We start from the raw sequence: 23,809 nt of genomic DNA on the forward strand, positions 1-23,809 counted from the left end.
CATTTCCTAGTACCAGTGTCTGTGTAAGCAGCACAGACCCGCCCCTGACACGCCTGGCCCCACCCCATCTATGATGTCATAAGTTCTCACAAATGAGGACACACAATCAAATCATTCACATCCATGAGTGTGCTCTGATGGAACCGGAGGAAGGAGACACGCCCACCAGCCAGCCTTGCCATATGAACGGAGAGGCATTGCAGTCACATGACTACAATGCATTATAATGAAAAAAGATACAAATGCACAGAATTTAAAAATTGTACACAGAAAGATGGACTTGCATTGTTTAGCTGACTGTGGGGAGTTAATTGAACACATCCCTTTACTTCTACTTTAACCCCAAAAGAGTTTCAGAAAAACAAGAACCATATTTGAACTACGCACCAAATGTGACTTCCAAATCTATTATCCAGTATGTCTGGCATTGTGCTTTACTGTTTAGTTTCTCAAGCAAATCTTTTTTTAGTGACTCCATTGCAAGGTTTCTTGCTTAAAGACCCTGACAGTAAAAGTACCCCCCTTTTGTTTCAGGCTGCAACAAAAGATGCACAAAAAAGGATTTGCTTGAAGCTGCATGTCAGCCTTACCTTCAGTCTAGCAGAGATGTACAGGCTACTCCCCTTAATGAAAATTGCTTACTCTGATTTCACTGCACACTGCAAGCTTCTGTCCAGCATCATATAGCTCTTTGTTTCCAAGCCTTACTGGAACTGGCTCATCCCTTTAATTTTTTGGATTTCAGTTCTTTCAATCATTGAGGCTCAGCATAACATGTGGGCATTATCAAGGACAGATTGCATGCAGACTAACATCCAGCCAACAAGGCATATTAACCACTTGAGCTCTAGAAGATTTTACTCCCTTCATGACCAGGCCATTTTTTTGCTTTTTAGTATTGCACAACTTTAACTGGTAATTGTGCAGTCCTGAAACACTGTACGCAAATTTAATTTATATACAATTTTTTTCACACAAATAGGAGCTTTCCTTTGGTGGTATTTGATCACTACTGAGTTTTTTTTGTTATGTAGATGAAAACAAACATTTTTAAAAATAATTATTAAAAAAAAAAAATCAATTTTCTTTCTGCTATAAAAACAAAAATCAAATTTCTTCATGAATTTAAGCCTAAAAGTATTCTGCTACATGTTTTTGGTAAAAAATAAATAAATATATATATATATATATATATATATATATATATATATATATATATATATATATATATATATATATATATATATATATATATCAGTTTGTGTGAAAGTGATAGGATCTAAAAACTATGGTATTTATACTGGAATTTTTTTTTTTTTTTTTTTAAATTCATACTTGTAATGGCGGTGATCCGCGACTTAGTGGGATTATGCTAGTGCGGTGAGCAATCTGACACTGACGCTGGGTCGTAACTGACTGAAATTGACAACACCAGTGATAGTGATAAAATTATACACGGTCACTGAACTAATGACATTGGCTGAGAAGGGGTTACAATCTAGGGGTAATCAAGGGGTTAAGCGTACGCCTAAGGCTACTGTCACACTGGGGCCTCCGAGCATTAGCACTGAAGTGCCGCTTGTTTTAGTGGCGCTTTTAACCCCCGTTAGTGGCCGAAGAAGGGGTTAAAAGCGCCGTGTTGCAGCACTTCCGAAGAACTGCCCATTCATTTCAATGGGCAGGGCGTTTTGGGAGCGCTGTATACAGCGCTTCCAAACCACCCCAGAGATACTGCTTGCACGGCTTTTCCCAATGTCCCACAAGCGCACCGTCCCAGTGTGAAAAGTCACACAGAAATCAATGGAAGGCGGTTTTCAAACATTATTTAGAGGCTATTTCTAGCGCTGAAAACCATCTCCTTGTGAAGCCAGCCTAATAAATGTTAATGTATGTATTAAGTGTTATTTTTTACTAAAAATCTATTTGTTCCTTCTCCCTGCTTTGCATGCCCTGTACCCAGAAGCATGGAGCGAGGTACAGGTACATCACTGTGCCTGCAGGAGCCGCCTGTCTGCAGTACTTTTACATATTTCAATAGGTCCTTTCAAGAGCCACCTCACTGCTTGCATCAGGACTGAGAACTCTTGAAACAAAGTACAGAAACAGGGTGGTGTTTTCAGGAAGCCATGTACAGCATCTTGCCAAGCCCTTTCACCAGCCATGATCTTCTTAAATTGCAAAAAGGAAGCACAAAAGACCAGTGAGGGCATCACTGGGTCTAAAATAAGGTATGTCATGAAAAAGAGGTTTATTCCAAAAATTTTATTAGCATGTTGATGAGGGTGGGGGACCAGGGAAAGTAAAATATTAGCAGCTTAACCCCTTAACGCAGAGGTAATGCAAATATGCGGCCTTTGGCTTCAAGGGGTTGTACCGGGTGATACCTGCAGATGCTTGACCGGCTTTTTTTTTTTTTCCTTAGAGCCGACGGTCGGCTTTCTTGTAATAACAAGCGATGTGGATAAGCAACCCATCGGCTGTTATTACAAGCAGCGCAAGGGGACCTCCCCTCCCGCCGCCTTCAGTGGCTCACCTGGGCTCTCCCATCCCACCGAGAGGCCCAAGCAACCAGCCGCCACGTCCGCTGGCTGGCCAGACATCTGAACAATGCCAGAATAGGCTTTGATCGCGTCTAGGATCTAGTAACCCGGAAGCAATATCATGATATCACTTCTTATTTACTGAAGACTTTGAAGGCGCCAGATTTCAAAAAAGGACAGCATTCAAAAACAGCCAAACTTGCCGTTTTGAATGCTTTTAAGTGCAAAGGAGGGAATTTGGGGTCTTATAGGACCCCAGATCCCACCATAAAAAGAGTACCTGTCACAAGAGATGTTTACATTCTTGTGACAGCAATAAAAGTGACCAAAAAAAATTTTAAAAAAAGGAAGGACAAATTTTTTTAAAGTACCCCATCCCTCTGCGCTCACGTGCAGAAACGAACGCACACGCAAGTCGTGCCCACAAATGTAAACAGAGTTCTAACCACACATGTGAAGTATTGCCGTGATCGTTGCGAGAGCAATAATTCTAGCACAAGACCTCCTATGTAACTATAAACAGGTAAGCTGTAGAAATTTTTAAAACTTTGCCTATGGAGATTTTTAGGTACCGTAGTTTGTTGACATTCCACGAGTTTGCGCAATTTTAAAGCATGACATGTTAGGTATCTATATACTCGGCGTAACATCTTTCACATTATACAAAAAAACTGGGCTAACTTTACTTTTTTAAATTTTTTTTTATTCATGAAAGTGTATTTCTTCACAAAAAATTGCATTTGAAGGATCGCTGTGCAAATACAGTGTGACATAAAATATTGCAACGATCGCCATTTTATTCTCTCGGGTCTCTGCTAAAAAAATATTTATAATGTTTGGGGGTTCCAAGTAATTTTCTAGCAAAAAATACAGATTTTTAACTTGTAAGCAACAAGAGTCAGAAAAAGGATTAGGCACGAAGGGGTTAAAGTTCAGCTTCAAGAAAACTTTATACTATGCAGTATGATGCCCAACAATGAAATATAGATTTTAGATTTACATTTACTTTAATTGGATTATTTTTTCTCACATAATATGCAGCTTTACAAAGCAAAATTAAACACATCAATCCCCAAGGCTGCTCAGATATTCCAACATAGTGACTTGAATTGAGGAACAAGAACTTAAAGCGACATTAAAGCTTTATTTATTTTTTTTAATTAAAATAACAAAACATGCTACACCACTTGCTATGGGGGCATTCGTGTGTGTGCCCTCCCGAGCCCCGCTCTGTGTGTTCATAACAGCAGCAGGACCAATACCTCCTGCTGCTGTGTCTGAGCCAATGAGGAGGGAGAGAGTCGAGAGAGCCTCGGCTCTTGAGCACATTGCTGGGCTTTCCAAGGCACCCTTGCCTTTCTTGCTCCCAAGCTGCCCTGTTTAACGTCTATTAACACAGAGCGGGCAGCTCAGCCCCGCCCCCTACTCAGCACAGCATTTGATTGCTACCAATCTGCCTAGGAGGAAGAGAGCGGCAATAGCTGCAGCTCTCGTGCAAATTGCTGGATCGGGCTCGGGCATAAGGGGGGAGGGGGGGGGGGATTTTGCAGGCCTAAAGCCTTAAGGTGAAAAACCTTAAGGCTTTAGAAACACTTTAAATGCTTCTAAAGTGAAGGGATTCTGCCTTCTAACTTGGAAATTATTGTTCTTACATGCTCTGCATCATCTACATGAAAAGAATGCCTTTTATTCAAGGCAATTGCGACGATTTTTCTAGGGGCCCACCACAATTGGTGCCTTTCAATTTGTTCTTAAAGCTGGAGCGATCCTGTAAATGACCTTAGGATTCAAGTAGCATATCAATATTTCTAATTGTCTGCTTTGCGCCGACCTAACTAAGGTTCAGTATATTTGAAGAAATATAGGTCTGTGACATTATTAAAGTCAGCTCATTTCACCTGAAGCGGTACTGAACAAGAATAGTATTCGATATCTATACCCCTTATGAGAATACTTACCAAGTCTGGCCTCTACAGGGTTGATGACATGGGGCAGGTTGTGTGCATTCAGAATGTAGCTTGATGTTTCCTTGTCAAATCGAGGATTGACTCCAAGGATTGCATAATACAGAATCTAAAAGCAAAAGCACACAAATACTCCATTTCAAAACTATAAGGAAATAAAACACATCACATGCCATATATTCTAGGTCTGTCACATTCAAGGCTTTCAACCAAGACTGGTAATTGAAACTGCCCAAATGCTGGAAGCATTGCCATGCCTTCCATAACTGGAGTCACTAACCAAGATCTAGTATGTAGAAAAGTGCTTTTGATCGTACTCTGATTTTTTGATACTCACACTTATTCATAGCCAGTGACTTTTTTTTTCAGGCTTTTTTTTCTTTTTATTCCCACCAGGTGAGCATGCAGGTAACACTATTCCTTTAGGTCTACATTTTTTCCTCCAGCCCATCTATGGGGCCACCTTGGCTGTCATGCATCTTGAACTTCAAGTATGTCCACCTTTATTCAAAACCATTACATAGTGGATTGATGGGTCTAGTAGTTTAAAGCGTTTGTTACAAGGAAAAAAAAAAAAAAAAAAAAAAAAGATCCTGTCCCTTTAAAGCATGTTATACAGCATAGTGCTTGCGCTGTGTAATTTGGCCTTTTGTAAACACCTGAAATATCTGGCTGATCCTGCCAGTTTCTACCCCACCCTCTGTAAACTGACCCCGGTTCACCCTGATTTTGAATATGGGGTACAAGGTCCTTGTCTGCCCCTCCTGCGGTCCACTTGTACCCCTGGGCACTGGCTGCGGCTATTTAACCACTTCAATAATGGACACACTTACGGCCTTTCTGCCCAGGCCAATTTTCAGCGCCATCACACTTTGTGTCATGCAACACTATTATTTTTCACACAAATAGAGCTTTCTTTTGGTCTGTTTTTCTTCAGCTGGAACAGGGGCTGTAGTCAAGGTAGAGGGAATTATGAACAGTTCCAAATAACAGTCAATATTGGAACAAAACCTTCAGGCTTCTGCTAGAAAGCTGAACATGAAGAGGAACTTCATCCTTCAGCATGACAACGACCCAAAGCATACATCCAAATCAACAAAGGAATGGCTTCACCAGAGGAAGATTTGGAACGACCCAGCCAGAGCCCAGACCTGTATCTGAATGAAAATCTGTGGGGTGATCTGAAGAGGGCTGTGCACAGGAGATGTCCTTGCAATCTGACAGATTTAGAGTGATTTTGCAAAGAAGAGTAGGCAAATATTGCCAAGTCAAGATGTGCCATGCTGATAAGACTCATACCCAAAAAGACTGAGAGTTGTAATAAAATCAAAAAGGTGCTTCAACAAAGTATTAGTGTAAGGGTGTGCACACTTATGCAACCATATTATTTTAGTTTATTTTACTTCTCTCCACCTAAAAGATTTCAGTTTGTTTTTCAATTGGAGTTGTACGGTTTATAGGTTACATTAAAAGGTGGAAAATGTTCTGAAATTATTTATCTTTGTCTCATTTTTTACATCACAGAAACTTGACATTTTAACAGGGGTGTGTAAACTTTTTATATCCACTGTATATCTGAAAATTGATTCATCCTGATGTACTGAAGGCCCATCTCATTTCAGGCCTGAAAATGGCAGAACAGTAAACTATTCATAACTTGCAACTGAACTGCTAACACTTTACATCTGCACCACCCACATTAACTTTAACGGTATTGTACTCTTTCAAATGTTTTTGCTAATTATTAGCGTAGTTGAGGCACATGATGTAGCCACAGTTTGTAGTATCATGGCTAATCAATTCCACTATGTCCACATATTAAAGGATAGGTTCACTATCCTTTAATAAATAAAAAAATGCTAATTTTTTTGCAGGTAAGGAAATGTAAATTTACTATTTTTTTTTGTATGATCTGAAAAGCATTGCATTCGCAATCACCAGATCGCGGGTGTCATGCAGGGCTCCTACAGACTTTCAGTGTAAGCTATCTGCCAGTACATCGTATGGGTAGGCATTTTCACTGACAGGAAGAATTATGGGACTACCAGAGCGCTCAACAGCACCCTGGTAGTTAATTGAGAACTAAAAGCAAACAGCCACAAAGGGCCAGTGCTACATTAACAGGTTACACTCCAAATATGGCTGTAACATGTTACGAAGGGTGAACTTATCCTTTAAATCAGCTTGCTCGTCACTATTTGTGAAAGGGACAAGCAGTCTCTTGAGTACCATGGGTTTCACATTTTTTATGAAAACCTACAAATTATAAATGTAGCTACCTCAATTTCCACAACTTGAATTTAGAACAAACAATAGTTATAAAGTTAAGATTGTTGATTATTAGGCATCAGGCAATAACTATAGATACAGGTAAACTAGTTGCCACTAACCTGAGAATCTACAGAGAAGTTGGCTACAGGCTGCAACTTGTCCAGGAACGGCTGGATATAATGGTCTGAAGCAGAGCTTATATTCCAGTTCAAGTCATGAGATTTTGGATCTGGGTTGAGAAGGGTGAATGTGATTTCATAACCTGTAAAATTGAAGATGTTAGGGCAGTCAAAATTGATGCGTGATCGATGTAGGCAGCAATATCAAAGACATAAGTACAGATATAAAAGGGCCAATTCCAACTTATGAAGTCCATTGCATTCCATCAACAAGCATTATGTTGTGGGGCAAGGCGCGTTGCAAAAGAAGAAGTTATCCCTGAACAAGACATATTGGGAAATAAAGACTATTTTAAGTAACCAAAATTACAGGAACGTAGACTGTGAATGTGTTCATCATAGAAAAAGCATATTGTAATCACCGGGGGAAGTTTACGAAAGCTACTTTCACACTGAGGCGCTTTACAGGCGCTACAGTGCTAAAAATAGCCCCTGTAAGGAGCCTCTCCTGTTTCTCCAATGTGAAAGTCCGAGGGCTTTTGCACTGGAGCGGTGCGCTTGCAGGACGGTAAAAAAAAGTCCTGCAAGCCACGTCTTTGCAGCGCTGTAGGAGCAGTGGATACAGCGCTCCTAAAGCGCCCCTGCCCATTGAAAACAATGGGGCAGCGCTGCCAAACCGCTGGCATAGTGGTGCTATGTGGGCAGTTTTAACCCCTTTTCGGCCGCTAGTGGGGGTTAAAACCACCCCGCTAGCGGCCAAATAGCTCCGCTAAAACAACGGTAAAGCAGACCTAAAAATAGCGCCACTTTGAGGCCGCCCCCCCCCCCGCCCCAGTGTGAAAGTAGACTTAAACTGGAGCACTCAGAATCTGGTGCAACTGTGCAATCAGCTTCTAACTTCAGCTTGTTCAATTAACCACTTGCCACCCAGGCCAATTCTGACATTTCTCTCCTACATGTAAACATCAGCATTTTTTTGCCAGTAAAGTTAGTCCAATTTTTTTGCATAATGCGAAAGATAAAGTTATGCCGAATAAATAGATACCTAACATGTCACACTTCAAAATTTTACTGGTTACATGTTTTGCGTTACAGAGGTGGTCTAGAGCTAGAATTATTGCTCTCTCTCCAACGTTCAGGGCGATGTGTGGCTTGAACACTGTTTTCAATTTTTTTTTTTTTTTTTGATCACTTTTATTCCTATTACAAGGAATGAAGAGGCCGGGCGTGACGTCATAACAACACGCCCTGCCGCCGAATGATCATAGAGACTCTGGCAACCATCTGGTCCACCAGAAATCTCATAGTAAAACATCTGGGGCCAGCAAATCCATTTTCCGACTCGAGAAAAATGGAGAATTTTCTGAAGAGTAAGAAGACAGCAGCGTTTCTTCTTGTCCTATACGAGTCACCATAGAACCCCCACCACGGGTCTGTTTATACCGGACACACAGCACACCCAACTCATCTCTTCCACACTAATCTGCGTGGCTTGGCACCACACATGCGCCATTCCTGGGGATCAGAGCGTTCCGGAGCGGAGGAGGATGGAGCTGTGTGTGTGAGCGATGTGCAACATCTCCGGAGTATCGCTGCACCAGACAGCTAGAAATGTCAGAAAACAGTGTAAATGCTAGCAGAACATCCCATAAGCAACCATCAAACTCAGAATACACATGGGAATATGAGTTATGAATATGCACCAGTCTCATTTGAAGGGCTAAAGACACACAAATAGTACCAGTGCAAAGATCCACCTTCTGAGCCGCAGCATTGGATGGTTACATTAACTGACATCTGTGATCATTGATGCCTTTTTTCCCAGTTTAGTCTGGTAAGCGTATTTCTTACAGGGGTGATTCGTCCTGCGGCTTTTTCTCACGAGTGGAGGTGATGGTGATAGATCTATCCTGAATATAAGTGAATGGGACTTTTTTCAGATTGTTTTTTTATTTTCATTACATATAAACCGAGGAATTTATCACCAACCTTACTATATTACCACTTTCATTTTTGTATTGACACACGCATTGATGTTATGGTATAATCTGTAAACTGATTGGTTTCTAAGCGCAGCTGCATCAGACTTTACACCAGTTTTATTAAGTTTTATTAACCTTCCCCCTCTGTGTCTTTACCTGGGCTGGACTTCAGTGCTCTTCTGCTGCTCTCAAAGTCATCTTTATTGAATGGGCCACCGGAGATCCTATCAGACAGTGAGGAAGTGACAGCCTCCTCTGCAATGGACATGGTGTGAATAATGTGCTCTACATTACGATACAATGTATGGCGAATTTCTTCCGTGGAAAGTGATGGGTCCAGTGTAAGTTTAACAAACGATCTTCTATGCTTGCCAATGTAGACTGTGACCCCCTGGAAGAAAAGCATACTTCAGCAATGAGCTTTACAAAATACCAAATAAACCTTCAACTGAGTTCAATGGGCTGAATCGCCTTTTGATTTTTTGCACCTCAACTAGACTCAAGGATTTGGCTTTCTAATTTGCCACTGAAATGGGACAGAACAGGAAGTTCTGGTGGCAACAGTGCCAAAAAGAAATTCAGCCTGCCAACAACCAAATAAGTGAAGGATTTGTTTTAACGAATTCCAAACAAAATTAGGTTTCGCCTAGGGTGTCGAAAATCCTTGCACCAGCCCTGCTAACAGCACAGAAGGGAAAACCCTGACTGAATCACGAGTACAGCTTTATTTCTGGTTCAGATTTTTATGGTGTACAGTGACTAGGAAGGGGGGGGTCACACATATATCTGCCAATTAAGGGCACTATAAAGTTATTTTTCCACATAATTGATTAAAGATTTCTAGACTGACAATGGAATGTATGGTCTGTTAGTACCTGTGGGAAAAGGTGAGTAGTTTTTGATACAATAACCAGTGACAGGGATCCCTGGGTTCCTTTACTGAACTGCTGAAGAGCTTCATCTGCTTCTGAAAGAGGAAAAGAAAAATACGTATTTAGGCTGTAGCTGTATTATTTTTCAAAGTGTATAATTGGAACAAGCCATCTGTAAGAGTGATGCCCTCTTGTGGCGAAAGCATGTATTCTTCAAATGATAATCCACCTTATATAACATAAAATCTAATTAGTACACCAAATTCCAGTCTTAAGCCTCGTACACACGGTACGATTGTTGGCAGGGGATTGTCTGTTGACAGACTGTTGTCCTAAACTCTTACCGATAGTGCGCTCCTTTTGACAATTGTTGTCCAACTTTCGGCCAATGAATGTTGGATGACAGGCTAGTAAATTTTCATCGGACAAGAGTTTGATGTCAGATTTTCGTATGGTCAGTACACAAATCTGTCACACAAAAGTCGAAAGTACAAACACGCATGCTCGGAATCAATGCTCACCAAACACAAATTTAGCAGAAGGAGCCCAAAGGGTGGCGCTCAAGAGCTGAAATTCCTCATAGTATGTCACTACGTTCGTGTTTGTTGCATGACAATTTGTGTAACGTTAGTATGCAAGACAAGACCCTGGCACACGCCCTTAAGACAAAAATCAGACACTCGGTTGGCCAACAATCGTACCACGTGTATGAGGCTTTAGTTTTTGCTTTAACTCTTTCACTGTCATGAAAGAGTTAAAGCGGAAGGAGTTACGGATTCCCCTGCTACTAAAACAGTCAAAGCTTTAAAGAAAGCTCGCCTGCTGAAATGTGATTTTAACCTGGTAATATACTTGATCACTTCTACACACCCAAACAGCGGATTGTTGTTTGATGCAAAAGTGATTGGGGCAACCCCTCTTCTAGTAATTTGTGGGGGAGAGAGGGAGAGAGGGAGAGAGGGAGAGAGGGAGAGAGGGAGAGAGGGAGAGAGGGAGAGAGGGAGAGAGGGAGAGAGGGAGAGAGGGAGAGAGGGAGAGAGGGAGAGAGGGAGAGAGGGAGAGAGGGAGAGAGGGAGAGAGGGAGAGAGGGAGAGAGGGAGAGAGGGAGAGACCATTTTTCTATGAGCTTCGGTTTATACAGGTGATCTCTAAGCCCCAGCTCCCTTGTTTGAGAGCTTCGACAACCGGGCTAATTTCCCAGAGCTGCCTGTGATGTCACCTGACAACTTCATTAACCCATCATTGTTGGCGTTCCCTCTAATCTGCTGCAGCAGCTACTCACTGACTGGGGACCCAGAGCTTGGAGCATGGAAGGGAGAAAGCAACATTTCACCCAAACTCACATAAGCCTTCACTTCCATTTTAACCCATTCATGAAACAGCCCATAGTTGAAGAGTTTATAGACTGCTAGCATTCTGCTTTGCTTTTTTTTTTTCCCCCATGCTATGACAACTAATTTGAGATCAAATAGCAGGTATTAAAATATTGGAGATTCACTGGACTACTGAAGCTATTCTGCCTTTGGTTTATGCTCATCTTGAACCGGGAAGCAGAAGCAAAAGCACAAACACTTTGTACCTTGTAAACTCGGCATAGAGAGCACTTCATCTTCCTCAATACTTGTTCTTCTGTACTTGAACTCATAGTGGGTTCTAAAACTGGTATAAGCTGAAATGGAAACAGATTTTAAAATTCAAATTTAAAAAAAAATAAATAATAAATAATATGTATGTATATATATAATTTCTAGAAATGTCACCAATCGTGCAAAATGACAGCACAGCCCTATCTCAATAAATATATATATGTATACACACATACATACATACACACACACATACACACATATACACACACACTCTATAAGACGTTCTATGGCAATTATGATATGGTATTATTAAAGCTGAATTCTGAGCACAAAAAATGTAAATTAAATATATTTTTCAAATAGTCAGAGGCCGTTCAGCTGGCTTCTGTTGGACGTGTATGCTGAAAAACCAAAGAACGCTGATCGAAGTGTTCTGAGCGGGGGGGCGTCCCTCTGTCAGAACACAAAAGCTCAGCAGGGGAGACCGGAGCTAAAACTGTAGTGTGTACCAGGCTTTGGTAGCTATTGCTAATGCCTTATCAGCTATGATTGCAAGAATAAATGACAGATTGACCCAAAATGACAGAAATTGGTCATAATGGAACTTAAAAGTGGAAATGTGGTACAAGGAGCAGCAGAATGATTTGTCATAATGTGCAAGTATGTAGCACAGTGTACACGTCACTGCGAATGCACCACAGGTAGTGTGCAAAAAAATTCAAGTTAGGCTTACCGGTAACTTGTTTTCTAGTAGTCTTTCAGGACAGCACATGAGAGAACGTAGCTGCTCCTCTTCTCGCAGGAAACACACACCCACAACAGACTTTAAATTGGAGGCTTCTTCCCACAGTCCTCAGTTGTCGAAAAGTACCACCGGCCCATAAGAAAAGACGTAAGGACAATAGCATAGACAATATCAGATCAGGCAATTAATGCGGTCCTGAAAGACTACTAGAAAACAAGTTACCAGTAAGCCTTGAATTTTCTCAAAAAGTCTTGCAGGACAGCACACGAGGATAAACGGAAACTTACCCCCTCAGGGTGGGACCACAGCTTTCAGAACCTTTCTGTCAAAGGCCTGCCCCCAGCTGATAATAAATCCAGTCTGTAATGGCGTACAAAAGTGGACATGCTTGACCACGTCGCCGCTCTACAAAATTTGTTCCGAGGTGGCACCGGCCTTCCCTGCCCATGTGGCTGCTAGAGCTCGTGGAATGAGCATGAATACCTATGGTAGAGCGAGATTCGAAAGTATATAAAGCGGATTCAATTGCCATGCTTAGCCATCTGGCAACGGATCCTTCAGTGGCTTTTGCCCTTTTTTGGTCCCAGCAAACAAAAATGAAAAAAGTCTCAGAACTCCTGAATTCTTTAGTTAATTCTAAATAACGAAAAACAATAATTCTTACATCCGAAGAATAAAAATTTCTTTACTTCTCCCCTGACAGGTTAGGACAAAACATTGGAAAAAAAAAAATTATGTCTTGGGAATGGTGATACATCGCCGCTACCTTTAAGAGAAAGCTAGGGTCAGTTTTCAGCACAATCTTGTCTGAATAGATTAGGAATTGCTCTCCGACAACGCGTGTAGGTCACTAATCCTGCAAGAAGAGGTGATCCCGCAATTATAAGAACGGTCTTCAGTGCGACGTACTTCAAGGTTGCAGAATCCAGAATTTCAAAAGGAGACTTGGTTAGAGCTTGTAAGACTACTGAGGGATCCCATTGGGGAAAAGTTTTAACTTTAACTGGTCTGGAACGGGATAACGCCCTGAAAAATCTAATGATTAAGGGTTCTGAAGCAACAGAGCGTTCCAGAAAGACTCCCAAAGCTGCGACCTACCTGGACTTTAAATGTGGAAACCGCACTTGAGTAAGGGCAACTACCCCTATTGCTCCATCTCCTCTATTCACAGAGAAAAAAAAAAAAAGACAGGTCTTGGCATTGTGTTGGTTTGCAAACAAATCTACTTGTGGCAGACTCCATACCTGAAGTAAGTCAGGAAAAACTTCCTGATTTAAGCACCATTCGCCTTCTCTTGCTTGGTGCCTGCTTAGGAAATCGGCTAACGGGTTCAGGGAACCCTTGAGATGGACTGCTGACAAGGATGCCAAATTGATTTCTGCCCAACTCAGGATTTCCTCTGCCAGATTTTGAAGACTCTTGATTCTTGTGCAACCTTGCCTGTTTATATATAGGCTACAGAAAAACACTTTTTCCTATCTGTCCCCCCTCCAGGTCTTCAGCCATAAGGCCCTTCTTGCCGAATTAGATAAGGCAGCTGAGCGTGCTGTCATGCATATGGATTTTGCGGATGCATCCGCTATATATCCAACTGCTCTTGAAATTGTAGGGAAAGAATCTAGAATCTCTTCTTTTGGGGTCCTTGCACTGATATGTGCTTGAAGCTGGTTTTACCAATGTTCTAGATTTCTTGACACCCCCGTCCGCCCGGAAGCTCCTTCCCCACCTAGAAATGACATCATGAATATGCTCAGACACCGAAAACATGGCTGCCGCCATGCAGAAGACACGAGGGGCTGCAGCTTGCCAGCGGTAATGGTTCTCCCCGAGCACTAAAGGGGGAGAGAATAGCCAGGAAAAGGTGCCCCTCACCTGTGACACTGCCTGGAGGAACCTGCTGCAAAGGAAAAAGAAGGTAAGAGGAGACCTCTCTCAGGCAGCACCTAAGAGTACATAGTCCCCACAGTGCCTGTGTGTTCCTACCTGACCGGAAAAAACAAGATAACTGAGGGCTGTTGGGGAGAGGCCTCCAATTTAAAGTCTGTTGTGGGTGTGTTTCCTGCGAGAGGAGAAGGAGTGACTTTCTCTCATGTACTGTCCTGAAAGACATTTTGAGAAAAATTGCTAAGAGAAAGGGAAAAGAGTATTTTGTCAGAAGAGGAATACAAAGTCCTCCAGCATCCAAGATCAAGATACAAATGTGTGCAGCACCCCCCTAACCCACAGACCTGCAGAGACAGGAGGATTATACCAAACACACTCTACTAACTAGCATTATTTTTACACAAACACGTTATACTTACCTGCTGTGTGCAGCGCATTTGCATAGCCCCGATCCTCCACTTCTCGGGTCCCTCCCTTCTACCGAGTACCCCACAGCAAGTAGCTTGCTATGGGGGCACCCGAGCCACGCCAAGGCTCTGTGTGTCCATTCAGACAAGGAGCCACGGTTCGACCCAGCCCTCTCTCTGATTGGCTAGCTGACTTTGATTGACAGCAGCGTGAGCCACTGGTGCCGCTGCTGCGTCTCAGCCAATCAGGGGGGAAAGTTCCATACAGCCGAGGCACTCGTGCAAATCTCTGGCTAGAGAGAGAGGGCTCAGGTAAATATTAGAGGGGCTGCTGCACAGAGATTTTTTTTTATCTTAATGCAATCAAGGCATTAAGATACAAACCTTCTGCATTTACAACCACTTTAACCAATGCATTCAATGCAGGCCTTTGCACTACCTAATTGATGGTAGAGCTAAAGACTTCTCATGTATGGTCACCTTTAGTATTTAACAAGAGACCAGACCAATACAGGTTTTGTTAAGATCTTGTAATTTTTTTTTTTTATTTGTTCAACTTAACAAGTATGAATATGTCATTAGAAAAACGCACCTTTGCATAGGGCAGCCTATTCAAGTGACACACGACAAATGCCCCAACCTTTATTGGAGTGGAGCGCAGTGCGTTTTTTCACAATGTGGTTTGGCTCGATTGCTGCACACCAAAACGGGTGTCTGCTACCCACACTTGGGGTGCCATTAACAATTAATCAAGCGCGACTCACATCTGCAGTGCATTTCCAAAACAAAGCATCTGTGTGCTTTGTCGCACATTCCAGAAAATGGAGTAAACGGAGCTTGTAGTTTATACTTTTTATGGTTTTCAACTATCTATGCTTTCTGCTGACAATTTTTACATTGTAGCTTTAAATAAAAAATGTTAAATAAAAAAATGTTCCATGTGCATAAAACTTAGAATAAGGCATCACAAAATGCATTTCAAATATTTAGGCTTATTTATTAAAACAAAGCTACAGTATATGCAAGTGCTAAGTGTAAACTCAATAACTCAAACCCAAAATTCATGTTACTACAGTCGCACAGAAAAATATGGCATCTAATTGAATGTTACCAAAAAAGATTTTTTTGCAGTAACACAACCCCTTATAGAAGACAAAGACAAAGGCAAAGCACTCACCATTTATTACAATCTCCTTTTCGTCTGCATCTGAAGCTGGGATTCTCCTTAGTTGCTCAGCAGTCAGTGTTCCTTTAGAAAACACCACCTCAACAGGCACAGTGAGCTGGAGCTGACATATAAAGTAAATTATGCTTAATTTTCATGTGTACTATACATGTTTAATAATCAAAAGACAAAAACTAGTGCCTGCACAACATGAGAGAGCATTATGATGCAGCAAAGAAAGACAAAAACATATCTTGTAGCCAGCAGACAATGCTGAGGAGTCGCTGGGCATAGTTTTTCTTAAAAAAGCCCAAAAGTTAGGCTCATATCAGACTTGTGACCCCCACTGACAGCAACAGAAATGCTAAACAGAACACTCACCTGCTTCTGCAGTGTCACCCCCTCTGATTGAAGTGCTGCAAAATGTTGCTTGCCAGTGAGAGACCAGCAGTGGAGTGACACCTCTCTGGTCTAGCCAGTGAGGGAATAATGAGGTAGAAGTGGTTGATCTGCTCTCCTAATGATGCCCTCTTTAGCATTCCTGTGGTTGGCACCAACTTGCCATTGTGACATGGGCCTTAAAGTGGTTGTAAAGGCAGAAGATTTTTTATCTTAATGCATTCTATGCACAAGGATAAAAAACCTTGTGTGTGCAGCACCATCCCTGAGCCCCAATACTTACCTGAGCCCCCTCTCTATCCAGTGATGTTGCACCAGTGCCTCGGCCATACAGGACTCTCCCTCCTGATTGGCTGAGACACAGCAGAAGCACCATTAGCTCCTGCTGCTGTCAATCAAAGCCAGTTAGCCAATCAGGAGGGGGGCCAAACCTTGTCTCCGTATCTGAATAGACACACGGAGCTGCGGCTCGGCTCAGGTGCACCCATAACAAGCTGCTTGCTGTGGGGGCACTCAACAGAAGGATGGGAGAAGGGAGGGGCCAGAAGCTCAGAAGAGGGACCCGAGAAGAGGAGGATCCATGCTGCTCTGTGCAAAACCACTGCACAGAGCAGGTAAGTATAACATGTTTGTTATTTTTAAAGGAAAAAAAAAAAAAAACTTTAGTATCACTTTAAGCAACAGTCAAGCTTTGTATCAGTCACGCTCAAATTAAGAAACCTTCTGACCAACTAAACACAAACAGGAAGTAATGTTCTCACCACAGGACATTAAATTGTATGTCCAAAATCAAAGTCAGAGGTCACCTGAAATCTGACAGCTGCTACCCAGCCACTGTTTATCCTCACACGCTGTACACTCAGAAGTTGGGAGATTTACTAAAATGGGAGCACTCAGAATCTGGCACAACTGTGCATGGTAGCCAATCAGCTTCTAACTTCAGCTTGTTAAAGCCACAGCAAGACGTCACGTGTCATGAAACATGTCGGGCGGTGCTACGTGCGGACGCCATCGTGCCCCACGTGCTTGTTCTCTTGCCGGCAATTGCTTTTATCTATGAGCATCTCGTTTTTACTACTTGTAAGTAGCCAATTGGCGTTTTTTTTTTTTTCAATAAACCTATCCATATGGTATTCTACTATTGGAGCCTTTTGTTTTCTATGACCTATTTCCACTCCTGGATGCTGTGAGGGAAGACTCGCTATTGCCTTGTCCTGGATGATTGGTCGTTACCAATAACCTAACCCGCAGGAGGTATTCTGCTTGCTCATTTGACCATCCTAGAGATAGGTGGTCCCGACGATTTGGTAAGAGTCCCTGATTTTGTGTGGTGTGTCACCCAACTTTGGTAAAAAATGTATCTAGTATATTTTGGACTACAAAATTAAGGATTCAGTCACTAATTATTTTTCATTATAATTTTATTGTTTTTTTTTTCCTTTCTTCTCAGTTTATTAATTTTTTTAATGTAATTTAGATTTGTGTGGTTTCATTATTCACTTTGTTTAGGTTTAGAATGTGGCTGCAAGTGGGTCTAGAGTGATTGTAAAGGGTCGTTTAAAAAAATAAAATAAAAAATAAAAACATCACACAACAAACATGTCATACTTACGTCCTTTGTGCAGTGGTTTTGCACAGAGCAGCCCCGATCCTCCTCTTCTTGGGTCCCTCTTCAGAGCTCCTTGTCTCTCCCTCCTGTTGAGTGCCCCAGAAGCCAGCAGGTCCTATAGGGGCACTGTAGCAGAGTCACAGCTCCCTGTGTCCATTCAGACACTGAGCCCTGGCCTCCCCCCCCCCCCCCTATTGGATGACTGACTTTGACAGCCGCGGGAGCCAATGGTGCAGCTTCTGTGTCTCAACCAAACAGGAGGAGTGTCCTGGACACCTTAGACATTCGTGGACATTGCTTGAGAGAGATGGGGATCAGGTAAGTAATTAGGGGGTGCTGGAGTGGCTGCAACACACAGGTTTTTTTAATCTTAATGCATAGAATGCATTAGGATAAAAAAACGTCTGCCTTTACAAATCCTTTAAGTGTTGGCTGAACTTTCACAAATAATGGCACTGCAAGCACAACATGCGTTTCTGCACACTTTCCCAGAACATGCATATGTGAACGGAGCCTAACTGTACTGTACCCTTGACCCATGCCAGGGCTTTTTCTTTCATGTACAGCTGTTTTGTAACTTGTAAGACTTCATTGAAATTAAAAATAAAACACAGACTGGAGAACAGTACGATTGGTCCTTTTTACTTTACTGTGCCATGGTATTTGCTACCACTTATTGTGTATAGAAGGAGAACTGTCTCTTTCCTGGACAGAGAAGCCGTTTCTGCATTCTGTTGCTAAAAAAAAAAAACTAAAAAAAGTGCAATCTTAATTAAAAAAAAGTTTATATATAATAATATTTGAGTGCATCACATCAAAAATGCATTTTCATTTTCTAACGCAATGGTGTGAACAGGGCCTTACGGTGGCTTTACACTAAACCAGGGTTTCGCAACCTTGAGTCAGAGCACCCATTAAAATTATGCACACAGTCGCAAGGCACCCCATTCTAAATGTTTAAAAACGAAACTAATATTTTTACATATTGCTGCAGGCACCTAGGACACCCAACATTAGAGGGGATTTTCTTACAAAGCAAATACACTTTTGCACACTGGTACTAACTAGTATTTAGTGTTTCTCTCCCTCACTTAGCTAACTTGACCCCAATACTAAAAGAGGAGCAGAGGAGGGGCAAACTAGGGTGTCCTCAGGCACATGAAGTCAACCTCATCAACCTATGTCATTGGTTCTTAGACGCTGTCATCTTGGCCCACACAGTGCCCAAGGTTCTAGTGCTGCACAATAAAAACCTGTGGTTTTGTTTAACAAAAAAGGCAGACCTGATCCACCCACTTGCTGACAATTTTTGGTCAGTTTGGGGGAATTTTTTAGGCATTTTACCAAGGCACCCCTAAAGAACCCAGAAGGCACCCTGGTTGAAAAAGGCTGCACTAAACAATCTGATTGAACAATCACCTTTAAGGCCAGTTCACACCACATGCAGTCCAGTGCATTTTTTTTCTGCATCAAAAGTGCATGAAAAGTAGGTTATATGGTTTCCAATTGCATAGCTCACACTAGTGCAGTCAGTTCCAGTGCTTTCCAGTTCCAGAAAAAAAAAAAAAAAGTAGAACATGCTGCATTTTTCCTGCACTGGACTGTAATGTGGTAAAACTAGAGCTGCATGATTCTAGATAAAATGAGAATCACAATTATTTTGCTTAGAATAAAGATCGCAATTCTCTCACAATTCTTGTGGCAAAACATCATCTTTCACATTATACAAAAAAATTGGGCTAACTTTACTGTTTAGTTTTTTTTTTTTTTTTTTTAATTCATTAACCATCTCACAACAGTGCACTATCACCCCCTTCCTGCCCAAGCCATTTTTCAGCGCTGTCACACTTTGAATGACAATTGCACGGTCATGCAACACTGTACCCAAATGAAATTTGTATTATTTTTTCCCCACAAATAGAGCTTTCTTTTGGTGGTATTTGATCACATCGGTGGTTTTTATTTTTTGCGCTATAAACAAAAGAAGAGCGACAATTTTGAAAAAAAACACAATATTTTTTACTTTTTGCTATAAAATTTCCTTTTTTATTTTTTTTAAACAAATTTTTTCCTCAGTTTAGGGCGATATGTATTCTTCTACATATTTTTGGGAAAAAAAAAAAAAAAAAAAAAAAAAAACGCAATAAGCGTATATTGATTGGTTTGCGCAAAAGTTATAGCATCTACAAAATAGGTGAGAGATTTATAGCATTTTTATTTATTTATTTATTTTTTCACTAGTAATGGCGGCAATCTGCGATTTTTATCGTGACTGCGATATTGTGGCGGACATATCGGACACTTTTGAGACCATTCACATTTATACAGTGATCCGTGCTATAAAAATGCACAGATTACTGTATAAATATGACTGGCAGGGAAGGGGTTAACACTAGGAGGTGATCATGTTCCTAGGGAAGTGTTTCTAACTGAAGAGGGAGGGGGCTCACAAGGGAGGAGACCAATCGGTGTTGCTCTATACTGAGAACACACATCGGTCTTCTCTCCTCTCTGACAGGACATGGATCTGTGTGTTTACACACACAGATCCACGGTCCTGCTGTGTTAACGGGCAATCGCGGGTGCCCGGCGGACATCGTGGCCACCGGGCAGGCACATTGGGTGCCCAGTAGCATGGCGGCGTGCACGATTGCCGCCGGCGGTGCGCGCCCCCTGGTGGGCAGGGAAGGCGAGAGCGTCAAATGACGCCCTCCCAGAACGAGAGCCGCGCTGCCTGCCCGTCATATGACAGCCGGTGGGCGGCAAGCGGTTGAAGTGCATTTCCCAAAAAATTGCGTTTGATAGACCGCTGCGCAAATACAGTGTGACATAAAATATTGCAACAACCACCATTTTATTCTCTAGGGTCTATGCTAAAAAACTATATATATAGTTTGAGGGTAAAGTAAAATTCTAGCAAAAAAAATACAGATTTTTAACTTGAAAGCAACAAGTGTCAGAAAAAGGCTTAGACCAGCTTCACACTGGGGTGGTTTTCAGGCACTTTAGCACTGAAAATAGCCTCTGCAGAGCACCTGAAAACTGCCTCCCATTCATTCCAGTGCGTCTTTTCACACTGGGGTGGTTTGCTTGCAGGATGTTCTGAAAAGTCCTGCAAGTAGCATCTTTGGGGCAGGTTGGGGGCACTGTAAACCATACTCCCAAAACGCCCTGCCTATTGGAATGAATGGGCAGCACTTTGAAAGTGGCACAAAACTAGACTTTTTACCCTATTTGAGGGGTAAAAAGCGCCCTGCTAGTGGCTGAAAAGCAGCGCAAAAGTGCCGTTAGCTTTAGCGCTAACGGCTGGCGCTTTCAGTGTGAAAGCAGCCTTAGTCTTTAGGTGGCTAAACTGACCTCGTTTACAGACCGAAGTTCATTCCTTAATCTCCAAAAGATACTTTGTATTAGAGCTGCACGATTCTGGCCAAAATGAGAATCACGATTTTTTTGCTTAGAATAAAAAGATCACAATTCTCTCACGATTCTCACAATGTAAAATCTTTCACATTATACAAATAAAAAAAAATGGGCTAACTTTATTGGTTAGATTTTTTTTTAAATTCATTAAAGTAATTTTTTCCAAAAAAATTGCATTTGAAAGACCGCTGCGCAAATACATTGTTACATAAAATATTGCAACAACCACCATTTTATTCTCTAGGGCGTCTACTAAAAAATATATATATGTTTGGGGGTTCTAAGTAATTTTCTAACAAAAAAAATGATTTTAACTTGAAGCCAGCAAATGTCAGAAAAAGGTTTAGTGTTTAAGTGGTTAAACTTTTTTCACTTACACAGGAAGTCTATTCCATTGACAAATTGTTACAATGTTTATACTCAAATGATAATGATATGTTCAACTGATAAATAATGTTGTGATTCTTGGCAGGCCAGGTTTTTCTCTTCCTTTCTTTTGATGGCTGTGGCTTCAGAAGAGCAGAGAGAATTCTTTGCATAGAAAGAATTGTGAAACACTTTAGTCGAGATTGCGATAACGATTCTTGACGATTAATTGTGCAGCTCTACTTTGTATCTCCTGTTGATAAAAATTTGCCGGCTTTTAAAAAAAAATTTTGACAGCTTGTCTCTACACTGTTTACATAGAATTGCGGAAATGCCTGATTAGGATCGTGGGGAGGGGGGGTTGAATCGAGATTGTGATTTTTTTTTTAACCAGTAATTATGCAGCTCTAGGTAAAACACATGAAAAGAGCACTGGAATTCACTGGAACGCATCAAAAACGTACCGCATCCCAGTACAGTGGAAAAAAAAAACAGAAAAAAAGGAAGAAAAAAAAAAAAAAAATGCACTGGAATGTGCCAAAAACACATTAAAAATTCAGAAACGATCTGGAGTACGTTTTTGTGGTATAAACCAGCCCTAAGTTTTACAAAAACTATATACTAGGAGGACATACCTAATCTATCCAATCCAGCAGACCCTTACACTACATGATTGATGGTAAAGCTAAAAAAGATTGCACAATCAGATTTTAAAGTGTATGGAGAGCCTTAGGCCAGCCATACAATGAGCAAATTTCTTCCTACAGACTATGTTGATGCAGGAATCCCTCCTGCTGGGCCATTGGTGTGGGGAAGCAGTACCCGCCGGGAGAAGACAGTGATTATTGCTAATGGCTATAGCAGCCGCTAGCGATAATCGCAGGTAAAATCCTGGCATGCTGGTTGTACCCAAGATGATTGATCAACTAGGGTACATTCAACTTGCCCATACACAGCTCAAATCTCAGCTGGGTTCAGCAGGATTCGAAACATGTATGGCCTGCCAAAGGCGTTGTTTACACGGGGCGATTACATCCATACCAGGCCATGTATTATCAGTGCAGGAGTTGTGTGCATCTTCATGCCGGCAGTCCCATTGTTGTCTATTGGGATACAACGACTGCACAGCTGCTACTCCCAATATGTCATGGGTGGGTGTGCACCGCTCTGAACACACCCCAGGTTTGTTGGGGGTCACACACATCCACCAATGTCACATTGGGAGCAGCAGATGTGCACACATTGCTCCCAATGGGACTGCCGGCATGAGGATGCACACAACTTCTGTACATCCCTGTAGCAGTAAGCACGGCCTCCATGGGGCATGATGTACTCACCCCTGTGACTTTACTAGTCCTCCGACTTTCTCTCCTCTAATAACATGCTGACAGATGTGTGAATGTCCATCATAAACAATGACAGAGGCTGATGGCTCCCCGGATCATACCTGCAGGTATCCCAGCTGACTGATGTCTGAGTAGGGCAGGGTGGCTCGGTAAGTCTCGGTCGTCTTCCACCAGAGGGGCAGTCCTACCACAGCGGCCACCAGAGCGATGGAGAGAGCGGCTCGCTTCCCGCGGGAGGCCTCTGGGACAAGAAGCACACATCAGTCTCCATTCATTAACAGGAGAGCTCACCATCACACACCAGGATACTCACCCACCGCGGAGAACGTCATGGGAGCCACCATCTTTGTTTCTCCCCTTGTCAAACCGGTGTCGCCGGAAGGGCAGCCAATCACAGCACGGCTTTGTTGGACGCCTGACGATTCTGTCTTCAGGTTTAGCTCTCTAGATGCATGGAATCGGCCATTTTTCTGAAGACCGGATAATAGGCGCTTAAGTATGAATCCTTGGCAAAATGGCTTCCCAGATGGAGACAAGATAGAACATGACATTTACTGAATAAAAAAATGTTTTATTTATATATATATATATATATATATATATATATATATATATATATATATATATATATATATATATATAAATTATATAAAACATGTTTTATTCAGTAAAAGTTATGTTCTATCCTGTCTCCATCTGGGAAGCCATTTTGCCAAGGATTCATAATATATATATATATATATATATATATATATATATATATATATATATATATATATATATATATATATATATATATATATATATATATATATATACTTTCCCCTGCAGAAGAGTACTATAATGCTCGGCTGTGTGTCTAAAGCTGGTCATACAACTATACAATCTGATTGAACATTCGCTGCGTAATCTTGTTTAACCTCTTACAGACAGGTGTTCTGTCAAATTCTCCAACCCTTCAGAAACTCCAACGACTTAACTTTGGGTTTCTTTAAACCCCTTAATGACCAGACCATTTTTTGTGATACGGCACTGCATCACTTTAACTGACAATTGCGTGGTCGTGCGACATTTTACCCAAACAAAATTGATGTCCTTTTTTTTCTCACGAATAGCGCTTTCTTTTGGTGG

General features: G+C 41.7%; 1 protein-coding gene across 1 annotated transcript in view; it reads right to left on the bottom strand.

The window, feature by feature from the left end:
• Positions 1-23,129, bottom strand: part of PIGS (phosphatidylinositol glycan anchor biosynthesis class S) — a 38,095-nt gene extending 14,966 nt beyond the window's left edge. The window contains exons 1-8 of the mRNA XM_073616767.1: positions 22,992-23,129; positions 22,780-22,919; positions 15,551-15,662; positions 11,328-11,417; positions 9,752-9,843; positions 9,033-9,267; positions 6,895-7,037; positions 4,499-4,613 (exon numbers count right to left, since the gene is read on the bottom strand). Coding sequence (XP_073472868.1) covers positions 4,499-4,613; positions 6,895-7,037; positions 9,033-9,267; positions 9,752-9,843; positions 11,328-11,417; positions 15,551-15,662; positions 22,780-22,919; positions 22,992-23,022 — 958 coding nt within the window. The 5' untranslated portion in view covers positions 23,023-23,129. The remainder of the gene's footprint in view (positions 1-4,498; positions 4,614-6,894; positions 7,038-9,032; positions 9,268-9,751; positions 9,844-11,327; positions 11,418-15,550; positions 15,663-22,779; positions 22,920-22,991) is intronic.
• Between the last annotated feature and the right edge of the window lie 680 nt (positions 23,130-23,809).

This window comes from Aquarana catesbeiana, linkage group LG02 (assembly GCF_042186555.1).
Source record: "Aquarana catesbeiana isolate 2022-GZ linkage group LG02, ASM4218655v1, whole genome shotgun sequence".
Taxonomy (NCBI): domain Eukaryota; kingdom Metazoa; phylum Chordata; class Amphibia; order Anura; family Ranidae; genus Aquarana; species Aquarana catesbeiana.